We start from the raw sequence: 15,202 nt of genomic DNA on the forward strand, positions 1-15,202 counted from the left end.
TAAAATGAGGCGTTAATGAGGTTTGAAGCTATGTCTTGACACGCAGGTGTTGTGAGAAAATATGCATCTATATATTTGGCAATGTAAAAATGAGATAGATGACCTGCTTACTGTGCAGAAAAGGTTGCGCTGTATTGGAGGTTTTTTATAACAGGTGAATTTGTATCTAGTCTATTTTCCCCCCCAAAGAATTCAACTGTAATATGTACATTGCACTTCAATGCAGTTTAAATCAACATATCAAAAGTATATTACCTTCTTTATGATCATTTGTCCATATTTTCATCTTATTAGAGAAATATTCAGTTACAAAGTTTAATTCATTTACACAAGAATATTGATTTCAAATATATATCCGAATGAATTATGGATCTCTCTTAAAAGAGAATTTGAAATATCTTTCATTCTGTCTAAAATACATGTATCTTTGAGCTACAATTATCTATTTATAGATTTACATGCCCCGTATCAGATACTGCTATTTCACATTATAAAATGTACATTATTTCTCAATATACAATATGAATATGATATCAAATATCTAGGTTATTTATATCATATAAAGATAACGGAATGAGTTCAGCTTCTCCATCAACTACCCATATTCATGTAGCAATATTCCATAATCAACAGCATATGAGATTTATATCTTTAAACTGATTCGATGCGCAAGAGCTTGTTCTGCGTATGATCAGTTTTTAAATCAAGGCAGGGTATTGACAAATAAGCTGATGTTAAAGGGATTTTAACAGTCTCATTTAATGTCAGCTTTTCGCAAATTTCATGGTCGTTATATCGACCCAGGGGTCATAATGTAAAACTTATACGGTACCAATCTATTATACCAATACAATATACCATTGGGTGAAGTGCTGTCTGACATGTTTCATACCAAATGAAGTCGTTTTTTGCACTCTGAATTTGTAACTTAGTTTACTGATGTTGAAATCATTTTATGACCATATAGTGAATGAAAGGTGAAAACAACGAATAGTGATCAATCTCTTAACTCCTATAAGCAATACAAAATAGATAGTTGGGCAAACACGGACCCCTGGAAACACCAGAGGTGGGATCAGGTGCCTAGGAGGAGTAAGCACCCTCTATCAACCGGGCACATCCGCCGTGAACCCTATATCCCGATAAGGTAAACGGGGTTATCCGTAGTTAAAATTAGGGTGCCAAGAACGGACTAACAATCAGTATGAAAGATGTCAGACAGCATTTGACCCAATGATATGTTGTATTGACGATCTAGATCGTTATAACGACTATAGAACTTGCGAAATGCTGACTTCAATCGAGACTGTTGAAACCCTTGTACTATCAAATTGTTTGTCAGTAGCTTGCCTCGATTTAAAAACTGACCATACGCAGAACAAGCTCTTGCCTATCGAATCAGTTGAGAGATATAAACACCATATGCAGGCGATAATGTAATATTGATACATAAATATGGGAAGTTGACGATGGAGAAGCAGAATTTGATTTTTAAAGTGATGATGATGATGACACTTCGATATCACATATATACATCTACACTTATCCACGTGTACGTATATAAGCTCGTTAAAAGGGTGAATTTTTGTGCCATATCTGCATGCATTTTCTTCAATTATAAAACATGTGCATGCAGAAACCACTTTACTTTTTTTTACTCACTGTTGTAACATTGAACACTGTGTGATATTATTTATAGAGGACTATATTTTCAGTGGAATTAACAATTAGTAACATCTTTTTATTTCTTCATTTGGAAAATTTAAAAATACTTAATTTTGTTTTCAACAGAACAAACTCACGGCAAGAAAAGATTTTCAAAATGATGGGAATAAGTCGTAAGAGACATTAAGTGGCAGAGTGCTGGAAACTTCCGTGATTGTTTGAACTCGACACCCCCTTTGTGGTCATTTTATAGTAAATTATCTATGCTGCAAATGTGAACAAAATTGGTAATGAATCGCTAGTATACAATTTATATCTGTTCTAGTGGAATTTCAAAGTCCTTTTGGTGTGAAAAGATTGTAACCTTGAACTTGCAGTGATACAACAACAAAAAACCAAAAACCGCGACACCCACCTTTTTGTGCAACAAAAAAAGTATACATTCTATAGATCTTGCATCATTTGCAGACATCATTTGAAAACTCATGTTGTCGAATGTTCATATTTCACATGCATTGTCAGTTACACAGGCGAAACAACCTTGCCGAACAAATGTAACTGACATTGGAAAATGGTAATCCCCCAGCTACACAGAACATTGCTTTCTATGTCTGTATCTTCTTCAAACGTGCATTTGGAAGATTCCAAATTCATGTATGCAATCGTTTGTTTCAAATATTATACAATTATTGCTGTTTTTGAGGTCAATACGATGATTTAGACACCTGAGGAGTACAATATTCACAGAGCCCGATTAAAAAAAACCCTTCAAGATTGTTCTTTGCTTTAATTGTAAGTTTCAACGACCTATTTTTAGTCCTATGTGAAAAAAATGATTTCTTATGTTCACCTGAAAGGTCTATTTTTGGTCCCATGTGGAAAAAATAATTCCTTATGTTCACCTGGAATGTTACGTGCAGGTAAACATAACGTAGTATGATTTCTACATTGTTGGATCTCAGCCAATGAGAGAGCTAGGAATTATTCAATCATATAATAAAACATGTTGTTTAAACCTATTTTGTCTATTTTTCCTATTAAAATGTTTTTCTTCAAAGATTTGACCAACAAAACATACCATTATTTAAAAGTGGTATATATTAATTTATACATGTATATGACAAAGGCAAATAGATATGAATAAAAATATATATATATATATATTCAATAAATTATTTTTTCTTGGTATCGGGGTAGAATAAAGTCAAAAAATAAAATCCAATACTCAAACTTTGAGTATTGGATTTTATTTTTTGACTTTATATATATATATATATATATATATATATATATATATATATATATATATATATATATGAATATAACAAAGGCAAATAGATATGAATAAAAAAGAAATTGAGAGAGATGTGGTACCCAGGGGTCCGTGTTTGCCCAACTCTCTATTAAGTATTGATTATAAGAGTAATGCGATTTATCACTGTTCGTTATCTTCACCTTTCATATGAAAGAATCGCTTCCAGGTAGATCCTTATTCAAATAAAGTAAAGTAGCCACAGTTGATTTAGTTATTCAACCGCTTTTATTCCATTAAGGACTAAATCTGTACTAAAAAATCCTTTTTAAATATGAGGAAAAGATAAGAACTATGAAAAGTGATCTATCTCATAAATCCCATCAAGAATACAAAATTGAGAGTTAAGCAAACACAGCTCCCTGAAACAGCATAGATGGGATAAGGTGCCTCTGAGAAGTAAGCATATCCTGTAGACCAGTCAAACCCGCCGTGAGCCTATATTTTGATCAGGTAAAAATCAGAATGTAAAAAATGGCATAACAAGTTGTAGTAGTAGTTTATTTATTTATAGTGACATGTGTATATTCACATTCTGAGGCCTCTTTGCCACTTTAAACACGAAGTTTAAATGCAGTACATAACGAAAAAAAGGAACATAGCGTTAAGAAATGAAGGAAAAATACATTAAAATATACACATTAGAAATACATACATGTTGTAAGTACATACCTGCAGTACCTAGTTCACCAGTGTCTTTTATAAGATATTGGGGGGAAGTATATAACCATATGTGTATAGACATTTATTCATATACACATAATTTATACATTCCTAATTTTTTAAAATAACTGACTGTCTACGTATTAATGATTAATACAAATACTTTGCAATTTGACGAGGATAATTTGAAATTAGCATGCACAATCCATCCATATCTGAGCATACTAACATCTTGTTAAATCCAGTGTTTTCAAAAAGTTTTGATCAATATTCTTAGTACAAAGGACAGTGCAATAAAAAATGGATTTCGTCTTCTACATTATTTTCGGAACAAAAGGTAAAAATTCGTTCTTCAATAGGGTCTCCATGATATCTATACCAGTCTCTATTCGTAATGGTAAAATTCCTCATCTAAATTGCGCCAAACCTGAACGTAAATATATACACAGTGAAAATAACAACCGTGAAATTATCAATTCTTATCGAATGGATAAATTTCACTGTTAAAAATGTAATAAATTGGTTGATTACAAGTCCATCTTTCCTTTTTTTTTCATGATAGTTGTGAATGGTAGTGCAAACGTAACTTCAAATTGAACCCATCTGGTAAAGGATCAATTTCAGCGATTGCCCCCCAACGATGGTTATTGCCCTCTCCCCCACGATTCATGATTTGGACACGAGTATTACTTTTATTTTGCTTACAATATATTCTATTTGTATGACAATGTTTGAGTGAAAATCAATATAGTTACATTCACTGAATCTTTTCTCTTATATTTCTTTTGAAATTGGCATTGCTTTCATCATGCAATAAATACTTTTGTTGCAAACTAGTTCGATCCGGTTTTCTAGTATCATCTGTCTGCAAAATCATTACCAAATATAAAGTGTCATCAAGGTCAAAGGGTGCATTGGCTGTTCCGTTTAACGTTACAAATGGGTCAACCATGTGATATTTTAGATCTCAATTCTAGTTTATATTTTTAATAATACATAAAAATATAAATATAAACAATAAAATTGTCTGTCTTTGTTGTCTCATCGCGTGATGAAGGTAGCAATCACTGCAATACGCTTACGCGGGTTATGCATTTTTTTCTGCAATGCTCGCAACTTTCATCACCCAATGAAACAACGAAGAAAGCATTTTATTGTTTAAGTAAATGCAAATCTTTTATTGACCTGCCTGTTTAGTTGTCTAAGGTGATCTCAAAATATGCTTAGAAAAGCAAGTATATAAAGGTCAGGAACTATCTATATCTAGCATTAATTCCTAAATCACATTACGTAAAGCATACAAGCTTATATCTAATGATTAAGATTAATCGATCCATTACGCAGGCCGTGGGAAATGATTTGTCGAATGTGTTAAGAAACGATCATGTAATCTTCTGTGAGAGAATTGTCATAGCATTATAGAAAAATACAGGGTTTATCAATTCCTTGGTAATTCTCTTTTCCTAAATATACATTGAAGAAGTGATTGATCTTCAATCATCGCAATCACAGATTTCATATTGTCAATCTCGGGTGTCTACATACATGTACATTGCATGACATTATAAAGATTCTGTTGTGGTGCGCATTGTATTCAGTCGATTGCGCTTCTTGTGTATCTGAAATCAAAGAATAAGCAATCAAAATACAAAAGATGCTTCATTTTCTTTCCGTCATGAAATTAAGATTTATTGGAGAATTTATTGGTTTTACAATTGCATTAAAACTGGTGACCTTCGTGACCTGCACAAAACCTTTGATCAAGTTCAAAATTTTTACACTATAAAAAACCCCGGATAAATCATAAGTTATCAATTTTCCAAATCATTAAAATGTATCGATGCAAGTAGACTTAGATATAACAAATGAAATCATCATGGATAAAAAAGCAAAAAAAGCAACAACAACAACAAAAAAAAAACATCAGCAAAAAACAAACAAACAACAAAACATCAATCATAACGAGAAAATAATATTTACACTGCATTTCGTTAAAGAACAAATTTGATCTTTTATGAAATCATCTCTGTCGAATTCAATGAAAAATATTTAACATTTCCAATATTCCTTTTATCTTCGATATCTTTACCAATTGAAATAATAGCCAATTCCTCATGAATGTGAATAATGCGTGTATGAATCTGGATAAATATTACAACTGTGTTTCAACGGCTGGGAATATTCCGACGGAAATGTAAGTAAAATGTAAATGTAAAAAAGGATAAATTGCATATCTGATAATGCATGAGCTATGAAATAAAACACTTCACGCCAGTATGTTTTCCATAAAACTCTTCATAACATATATGCTGGGGTAAAGCATTGCAGTTCATGCTCTCATGTATTTTCAAAAAATGAAATTTATTTCTGAATTGGACTTGGAATATTAAGCAGGTATCATCAATTCATTAGTTGTAAACAATATCGATATCTTGTGATGGGAGCACACGTAGTGAAAATACATAATATCAATAATTAAGTTCTTTGAAACGAGTCCCCCACCGGTACCGGAAAACTCGTCGAAAGACAACTCACCGAAAGTGAATTAATGCAACGTGAAGAGACAAGCCACAGAAAGAGAAGGCATGGATGACGACACCTCATCGAAGTCACTTGTATTGAATAATAATAAAATAATAATAATAATAAAAAAAATTGAACATTTTTCATTGTTTTGTTGTATTTCATCAATGTCACCAGAGACACTCTTCATCGGTCATTACAAAATTTAAGTAGTCTTAAACAAGGCAATCTAACAACCCCGTTACTCCGTTGACCATTGTCCAGAACCTATATGAACGCGACTTAGCCAATGAACCATGCACAACATTTCTTTAGAAGGGTGCCATAGACCTTCTCGTGTGTTGTGGGTGTATCGCACCCCGACATTCTCTCAAAAAAATATAAACAAAATTATCATTCCTACATTTTTTTTTTTACTAGTTTCGATGAGTGTCGATAGACTGTCGTATCTATGAGTTGTCCATTCTATGATTTGTCCATTCGATGAGTTGTCATATCTATGATTTTTTTTCGATGAGTTGTCTTTCGATGAGTTGTCATAGACCCGTTATCCACTAATTAACAATAGTTGTTTTTTACTGCCGTGTTGATCTATTACACGTACACTACATACAGTACAATGAGTATATTCTCCATATAGAATCCATAGATCCTCACTTTGATTAGTGTTGAACATGTTGGAAAGATTTGACAATTTAGAAGAATAACAGGCGTTGTACTTACAATCAATAGTCAGTATTAGACTGGTTTTAATTGGGGAATCACCTTCCAATTAGTTCGTGCTGTACTTTTTCTACATTATACCTATTTAAAGACAACAGCACACTTGCAGGAGTCAGCCACCCGTGACTTCTATACCGATATTTAAACTTTTCTTCTTCCTGCTTTGGGACAGGTCGCTGTGAATTATATACAAACCGTGTAACCCAATGCGCAACAAGACAGTTTTTGGAATACTCCATTGTGCTTCATACCCAAATAAAAAGGGACCCATCCAGGCAGATCCTGGCAGTTTAGTTCGCGAGTTAAAGTGTAGGGTGCTCATGGACTTAATCTGCACACACTTTTAGTAGATGTCCGTACATAATCGTAATGACAATGTCAACATAAACAAGTTTTTCATCTTTGAGTACTTTTAGAGGATTTAAAAATTTTGGAACTTTAAAGATCTTTGTGAAATTGTGATATACGCTGTTTCGTTTTCGAGGTTGCTGATCGTGACGTCATTGAACATTCAGGACTGGTGTCCGGTTTAAGGAATCGTTGTCAGCCCTCGAGGTTAGAACGATGGAGAACTTTGACCTGTCTCAGCTTGACGACTTAACAGAGGAATCCATTTTACAAGCAGTGAAAAGTAGATATAACAGGGACACCATTTACGTAAGTTGTTCATCTCTCTCTCTCTCTCTCTCTCTCTCTCTCTCTCTCTCTCTCTCTCTCTCTCTCTCTCACACACACACACACACACACACAATTTAGAAAGAATGCATGTCAAATTCAAGTTCTACATTCTAACATTAAGATATCAAATTTCAGTGACTGCATAGTAAAGGTGGTAATTATTCCAGCAAAACTGGGTAGGTTTAATATGTAAATCAGGTAGCTATTGTACAGGCATAGAAGACTTCAAATTAGAATTACTTTATTGAGAAACCAATGATTTCATTTATAACAAATATTCAATGTATATTACTTTACTTGGCAGTCTTTACTTTGTATGGATATAATTATCTTCATAATTACATGTATATTACTTAATCATGAGACATCTATGAAACTCGTCATTACTTTGTAAATGTGAATACGCATGCAGTACAGTGTCATGCGATCAGAATAGGATTCAGGCTGATACCAGAATCTCTTCTGTTCATGCTCAGTAAGAATGTTTAAAATCTACGTTCATTTTCTCTTAAAAAATGTATTTTAGTATGATATTTCATTGAAGTGTTTGTATGAAAAAGGGAAGATAACAAATAATGATCAATCTTTAAAATAGAATATAAATCGTATACAAACTACCGAGGAGGGCGAACACAAATCCCTGGACACATCAGACAGGCGCGTAGCTGCCTACACGCAAGTACACAACTGCGTACACATCATTAGCGCGAGAGAGGGACGAAGATGGAGATAGAAAGAGAAATCTTTGTCGTTGAAATATATGTGCCTAAATTAACTGCATTAGATAGTAACGGTTTATGATTTAATTAGCATTATGGTGTCCATTCAATGAAATTAAAATTTTTACCATAAAAACCAGTCGAAAACAACTAAAAAAATTCGTAGCACGAATGTAAAGCCAGTCCTAGTACACACGGTTGGCATAATAAAACACTGTAGAAAATAATTTTATGAATTCTATTTAATTTGGAAATTGACCCTGTTTCTATGCACAAAATAGGGGATTTCATTTGAAAAACCAGAATGCCCTTCTTCTTTGAAGGGGGCATAAAAACGCTTTGTATACACACGCGCCTCCTGTGTCCCCATCAGGGCTTTGCTCTGAACCCACTGGGGGCCTCAAGGCGGCCCCCAGACCACTTGCCATACTTTGCGTACACTTCATGTTCTTTCTGGGTATGCGCCTGTCAGAGGTGGTATCAGGGGCATTCCTCTTATCAAAATCTTGATTTACCTGGAAAATATGAATTATGGTGATTGATATTTACTACTCATGTCTGTTCGAGTACAAGAACAATGAGGGTTTTTAGAAATCTTAAACTTTGAAAATATGAAGACAAATGGTCTTTTTGCGATTTCTTCACTAACCAGGAAGTTATAAAACCTTAGTCTTTCAGTCTTAATGACTGTGATTAAAAACATAATCCTTTAAACCCACTGACCAGTACAATGCAATTCCATAAACGATGACCAGTTCGCTTCAACAAGAATGAGGTTATCCCTGTCCAATTTAAAACGACGAAGGAGAACTTTAAATTCGTGTATATAGAATATTAATCTTGATACTCTCTCTCTCTCTCTCTCTCTCTCTCTCGTCTAGAGATAGAGGGGGAGGGGGTGTGTGTCTAAAGTTGTGCATGGTACACACCAGAATATATTACATAATCTACACAATGAGAAGATTTCCTAAATAATTACTTGTAGAAGTGAGTTCTATCTAATGGAAATGGAATGGGATAGATACCAGAGAATTTAAACCTTCGATTTACGGCACAACTTTTTAACACGCACTATATATTTGGATCACTTTGGAATGTTATTTAAGTTTATGCACTCTCCATATACTGTATGTTGTTATATTTTAAAACTGTATTGTATTTAATTAAGTCCAATGAGCCGCATGGCTCACGGAAATAAAGAAACATGGATCGTTTATCTCTATATTTTTTCATGAATATCGCCGCCTAAATATTAAAAAAACCCAATATGTTCACACTACGCTAATGTCAAGACATATTTTCAAAACCCATTCGAATTGAAGTCACACAACTTTAATAAGATTTGCAAGTTTATATACCCACCTTAGGTTGTCGGTCAGTTTGCACCCAGATCAATATAAGTACATATTTATTTATATTCCCAATACTATACTGTTTTCGTTCTCGTGTTTACGTTTAAACAATATTCATTCAAATTATTTTGATGGGACTGGGCTTAGTCTATATGAGCCCTCTCCCCAATGGTCAAATAGGATATTTACAATGTACATGTACAAATTTGTACAGCGTATGTATATAATTTGGGGTTTACATGTATTTAAGAAAATAGATTAACAATGGTATAGCATTTGCACATCGTACAATTCAGAGTATATTATACAAGTAAAAATATAGTATTGGTACCGGTTATATTCTTAATATAGTATGCATTTAATAATTATACATTCGAAGATGACTTGAATACATTGGAAAGTGCAATAGATTTATGCACTAGTTCAGAAAGTTTCTTATCCGTTCTCTTGTTAACATATATATTGTAAGTGTGAGTGTGAATGGTAAATCTGGTATTTCATGAGCCCCGTAAATTTAATACAATATCTAAACTCGTTCGAACAGCAATATTACTCGAAATGGAATGAATATAAAATAATTTTGGTAAAGTATACTTTTTACAGACGTGGTTGTTGTAGATAAAGAGTAAATGTCGTACTGCATGGAGTATTATAATAATGAATATGAAAATCAAAAAGTTCAAATAGACTGGAAACCTAATATGGTTACGCAATTGAAACTGTGAGTTTTTAGTACGAGTGTTCCAACTTTGTACACATGGATGCCTGGACACAAATGTAGTAAGAAAGCACGAAAGGAATTGTTCATATTGACATTATGTAAAAATACGGAAATATTGAAAGCTGTGAATCGCGGACACAAAATCGACAGGTCACGGTACAGATCTACAGCTACACGTAACTTGCATGTATTTGCTGTGAGAAATATGGAATTCTTTGCACATGTAACAATAAGTGACACACATTTCCTTTGAAGTCTATATGATAGGTTACATCATGTCACTTGATCCATCCTTTCATTGAGTTTCTACATGGAATGATCTATATGGAATGCAAACTCGTTATGTATGTGGTAATTCAATACAAACAGTGCACTGGAGCAAGACAAGGAAGTTTTAAACGACATATGTAATTCTGTATTTCATGCTTAGGATTAATACCGACCCACAGTCACGTTGTTTCTATGTTTAAACATTTGCTAAGATGTTTAAATATATTTTTTGTTTGTTTTGGTTTTGTTAATCAAAGAAACGAACTTTTGATTCAGATGAAATATTTTTGTAACGTATTTCATTTTAGCAGCAGTGTCGTACAATGTTTTAAATGCCGCGGTACAGACACCTTCATGTAATACACAAGTACAAATAAAAAATAGACACGAAGACGTTTAGCAAAGCCTTGGCTCTTTCACTTCAAATCTTTACCCGTAGCAATAAGATTCTGAAGATTTTATATGAAAGTGCTAAAGTTTTACTAAACGTCTTTGTGTTTTGTATTAAATAAAAATCTTTTCCCTATTCTTTTACCGATCATTGCGAAAACTAATCATATATACTTGTACATGGTATACATGTGTATGTATGCGTCGATGATTCCTTACACGAACTAAAACTAATATAAAACAAATTTCTTTTTATGTGTGTGATTAGGTACTATGCACTAGAAAGGTGACCATTAAATCATAACAATGTAAGCGACAGACATGTTAATGTCATGCTTCCTCAGTTGTGACTCGCACATGAATGTTTTCAAAATAGTCACTTATACATTGCATGGCATATGTAACTGTATTATTCAAAGGAGAGGATTATCTAAGTTTTGGATCTTTTTGTCTAACTGGCAATAAGATATGTTCAAATCAAAGTTGACGAAGTAAGACAGATAATAGGGTGCCTACATGTAAGTGTAGATTCGGGGGTCCCGGGTCGGATCCCAGCCGCCCCATGCTTAACTGAATAGAGTTTTTATATCACATTGCTATACTTAATGAAGAGGTTATGAATCATACATAAACTTTGGTCCGAGAATTCACTGACCTATAAATATCAATATCTTATTATCTTATATAGATTCCATTTCAGATTCCTCAATATAATGATGTAGGAACTGTTGAAGTTCCTCTATCCCTGTTATATTCAAAATGTAAAACTATAGAAATATCAGCCATGTTCATTCACTAGTGTTCAGGTTATAATAGAATTGCAGTGGATGACTCCTCTCTCTATCCATAGAAAAGTGGTTTTTAATTGTTTGCTATTGCCTAGGTTTTAGATGAATGCACAAGACATGGTAACGATTGAGATTTAGCATACAGTCGAAGTTTAATATTGATTTTCCCCAAGTGCAGGTTTACATCAGCCTTGGAAAGTTGTGTAAATATTTTAAATAAAATTTAGATAACTTTTGTGTTTAAAGAATACTTCGAATTCAAACTTTATTATCAAACCATTTGCTTAACTCATCTGATTAGAACAAATCTCCATTGTCAGATTGACAATTTTTAAGAATCCAATATTCTTTACTTTCTATGAAAATTTTCTTACATCTTTGTGGTCTACCGTGTATACTTCTCAGTAAGAACCTGCCCGTTGGGATCCGGGTTAGAATAAGTCCTCAGTACCCCTTGCTTGTCGTAAGAGGCGACTAAATGGGGCGATTCGGATGAGACCGCAAAAACCGAGGCCCCGTGTGACAGCAGGTGTGTCACGATAAAGATCCCTTCCTGCTCAAAGACCGTGAGCGCCGGGCATAGGTTAATTCTGCAGCCCTTCACCGGCAATGGTGGCGTCTCCATATAAGTGAAATATTCTCGAGAGGGACGTTAAACAATATTAAGTCATTCAATCTCATGCAATAAGAACACATTAATAAAATACACGTGTATTTTATTATACCGGTAGAAGGCCAATGATATTGTAATTTTCAGAAACGAAAGTAGCAGTTTCAATTTCGTTAATTCCGTTAGCTGTTCATCTGATTGGATTCACATACATACAGTAGTTACAAAAATATAATGAATACATAAACTTATAATATATCATTATTATATCATTGTACAACAATACAATTATTTTTATAGCACACTCTATACACCGAAAACTAGCTGATCTTTACAATACAATAGTATTGTTAGTTTCGATCGTGGCACCTAAAATTTCTGTCATTTCTGAGACTATGTCTACCTATTGAATATAAATATTATGTAAGCTTCTATTGGCTTTGTTAAATAATCGATTAATTTTCGTAACTAGACGTTTTTGTATATCATTGTCATTTTGTATCTTGATTCCTGTTGTGGTTCCACCAGTAATGTTAAGCGCATATTTAACACTACACCAGGAAGTTCAGAATTCCTCACGCTGGTCAAAGGCACTGCATTGGTCATGGTGATCACAAACAAGCCTTCATCTGGAATTTAATCAAGAAACATATCTGAATGTAAAATATTTAATGACAAGACATAGCCATATAGGATTGGGCACTATGTCAATACCTTGCCCTCACCCAATTCAATCATTTAAACCTCATAACACTGTGGTACACTATGTAAGAAATACAATAAAGTGATATAATTTGTATTTACAAAATATAGAACAAATATGTATTATTGTATATACTGTACTTTCTTTGAATAGGCATCTCTACAATCCAATCCAATTACTTGTTTGAACTTCCATTAATCAATGTTAATTAATATGCACTTTAAAGAGGAACCTAAAAGGATTGATTAACGATCGATGTATCTGATTCTGTGTTTCATGTACAGGCTATACTGATTCACAGTAAGTGTTGCAAAAAGTTGGTTGGTTTACATTATTATTATTTTTTTTTTTTTTTGAAGACTTCCAATTTAATAATTTAATTTTCTGTATTTGTATTTACGGATAAGCTAGGAGAAGAACTCGTAAGGTTATTTTTTGAAATAACGTATTTCTCTCTCTCCCCCCCCCCCCCCTACCCCCTCTCTCCATACATATACCATTTCTAACTGAATTAGATCAATTTATATTCAATAATTGAATTTAACCTATCTTTAATTCTTTTAGGGGCACGTTCAATAATTTGACGATAGGCCTTAACTTAAGAGGGAAGCTTAATAAAATTTCAAAACTATTTCACTTATATGGAGACATCACATTTATACATTATTCAGTAAACAACTTCCATTTTCAAACAAACAAACAAAAACAAAATCACAACAAACCTCCATGTAATTGATAATAATACATTAAATTTATATATTCTACTTTTATTCAATTATGGCTTCAAATCTCCATTGTCTGAATTTTACATCCAAATTCTAGTTCGAGAGAGAGAGAGTTCAAGAGTTCGAGAGAGAGAGAGAGAGAGAGAGAGAGAGAGAGAGCACTAAAACCAACAACACTCAACATGCAAAGTGTAGCACTTATAAATAACCAACGACACGAACAATATTGAATTGTCAAATTTTCTGGACGACCTGAACCTTCTTCAGGACAATAGAATATGTACATATATATAAATGAAATAGAAAAGAAACAAACGAAAACTAAACTCTACAAAGGCCATGTAGCGCGTTTTACAAAAGAACTTGCTACTTACGACCAACTTTGCATACTGGAATTTTCCAGTTTATTGTAAGATCATTCACTTTAAATGCAAAATATTTTTTTTTTAAATGTTAAAAATTAAGCTTTAGAAAGGTTGGGATTTTCCCCCCATTCATTCAAAGTAATAACTGTGTCATACAATTTAAGACTTGCGACTTTGTCGTAAGTCGTTTTGTAAAACGGGCCCCATGACCCCCCCCCCCCTACAAAAAACCCCCACCAAAACAACCGCACTGATCTTGTAGAAGCCCTTGCTTTGCGTGTGTGTGTTAATGTAGTTCCACCCTCCTGTGACGTCATGAAATAACGCAAAGTCAATGATTTTTAAAATAAGATTTACAACTTGTATGCATGACAGGAACATAAATTTTGTTGGAGAGTCTTTTTCAATAGTTATTGTAAAAATTCTTGTTAGCCATAAACTATTGCATAAAGTTATATATGAATAATTAATTATATGTTTCAAAATATTGAATTCAAGAGCAATAACACTGTTTTCATTAAATTATCTACCAAGTCCATTATGCGATAGATTTCCTTTATTTTTCACAAATATTTTGTATATTTTCTAAAGGAACAGTTTCATAAAATTGTTATGAATACTATCATATCGTTTTAACCAGTTTTTGTGAAATTTTGATAATGCTGTTTAATGAAAATTGCAATTTCCTGATGTTGATAACAGGTATATTTTGTGCTAATTGATTTTTTTTTTTTTTTATCAATACCATTGGCAGATTTAGGGGTGGGAGTCGGAGCAGACAGCGCTCCCCTAAAATTTTCAAAATTATGGTAAATTGTGGTCACATGTTTAGAAAAATGTAAACTATAAAAGAAGAATAATTTCTTTCACTCTCAGAGAAATAAATGACAATTTTTTTTTCATTTAGTGAATTACATTTTATTGGGAGAACTGACCCCCCCCCCCACCCCAAAAAAAAACAAAAAACCCTTGAACTTTGCGTCAGTTTATCAATT

General features: G+C 33.2%; 1 protein-coding gene and 1 long non-coding RNA gene across 9 annotated transcripts in view; one reads left to right on the forward strand and one right to left on the reverse strand.

The window, feature by feature from the left end:
• Nucleotides 1-3,459: 3,459 nt before the first annotated feature.
• Nucleotides 3,460-7,011, reverse strand: LOC125645617 (uncharacterized). The gene is made up of 2 exons (XR_007359399.2): nt 6,887-7,011; nt 3,460-5,259 (listed from the first exon to the last, which is right to left on the reverse strand). It is a non-coding gene; the product is annotated as an uncharacterized LOC125645617 (long non-coding RNA).
• LOC125645600 (uncharacterized) overlaps nt 5,163-15,202 on the forward strand; it is a 106,971-nt gene continuing 96,931 nt past the window's right edge. For 6 of the 8 annotated variants that reach the window (XM_056140288.1, XM_056140284.1, XM_056140287.1 and 3 more), the window contains exon 1: nt 7,062-7,543. In XM_056140288.1, coding sequence (XP_055996263.1) covers nt 7,451-7,543 — 93 coding nt within the window. In that variant the 5' untranslated portion in view covers nt 7,062-7,450. Of the gene's footprint in view, nt 7,544-15,202 lie in introns of all 8 variants that reach the window. The other 2 variants (XM_056140286.1, XM_056140290.1) reach the window with 1 other exon arrangement.

Source organism: Ostrea edulis, chromosome 6, assembly GCF_947568905.1.
Source record: "Ostrea edulis chromosome 6, xbOstEdul1.1, whole genome shotgun sequence".
Taxonomy (NCBI): Eukaryota; Metazoa; Mollusca; class Bivalvia; order Ostreida; family Ostreidae; genus Ostrea; species Ostrea edulis.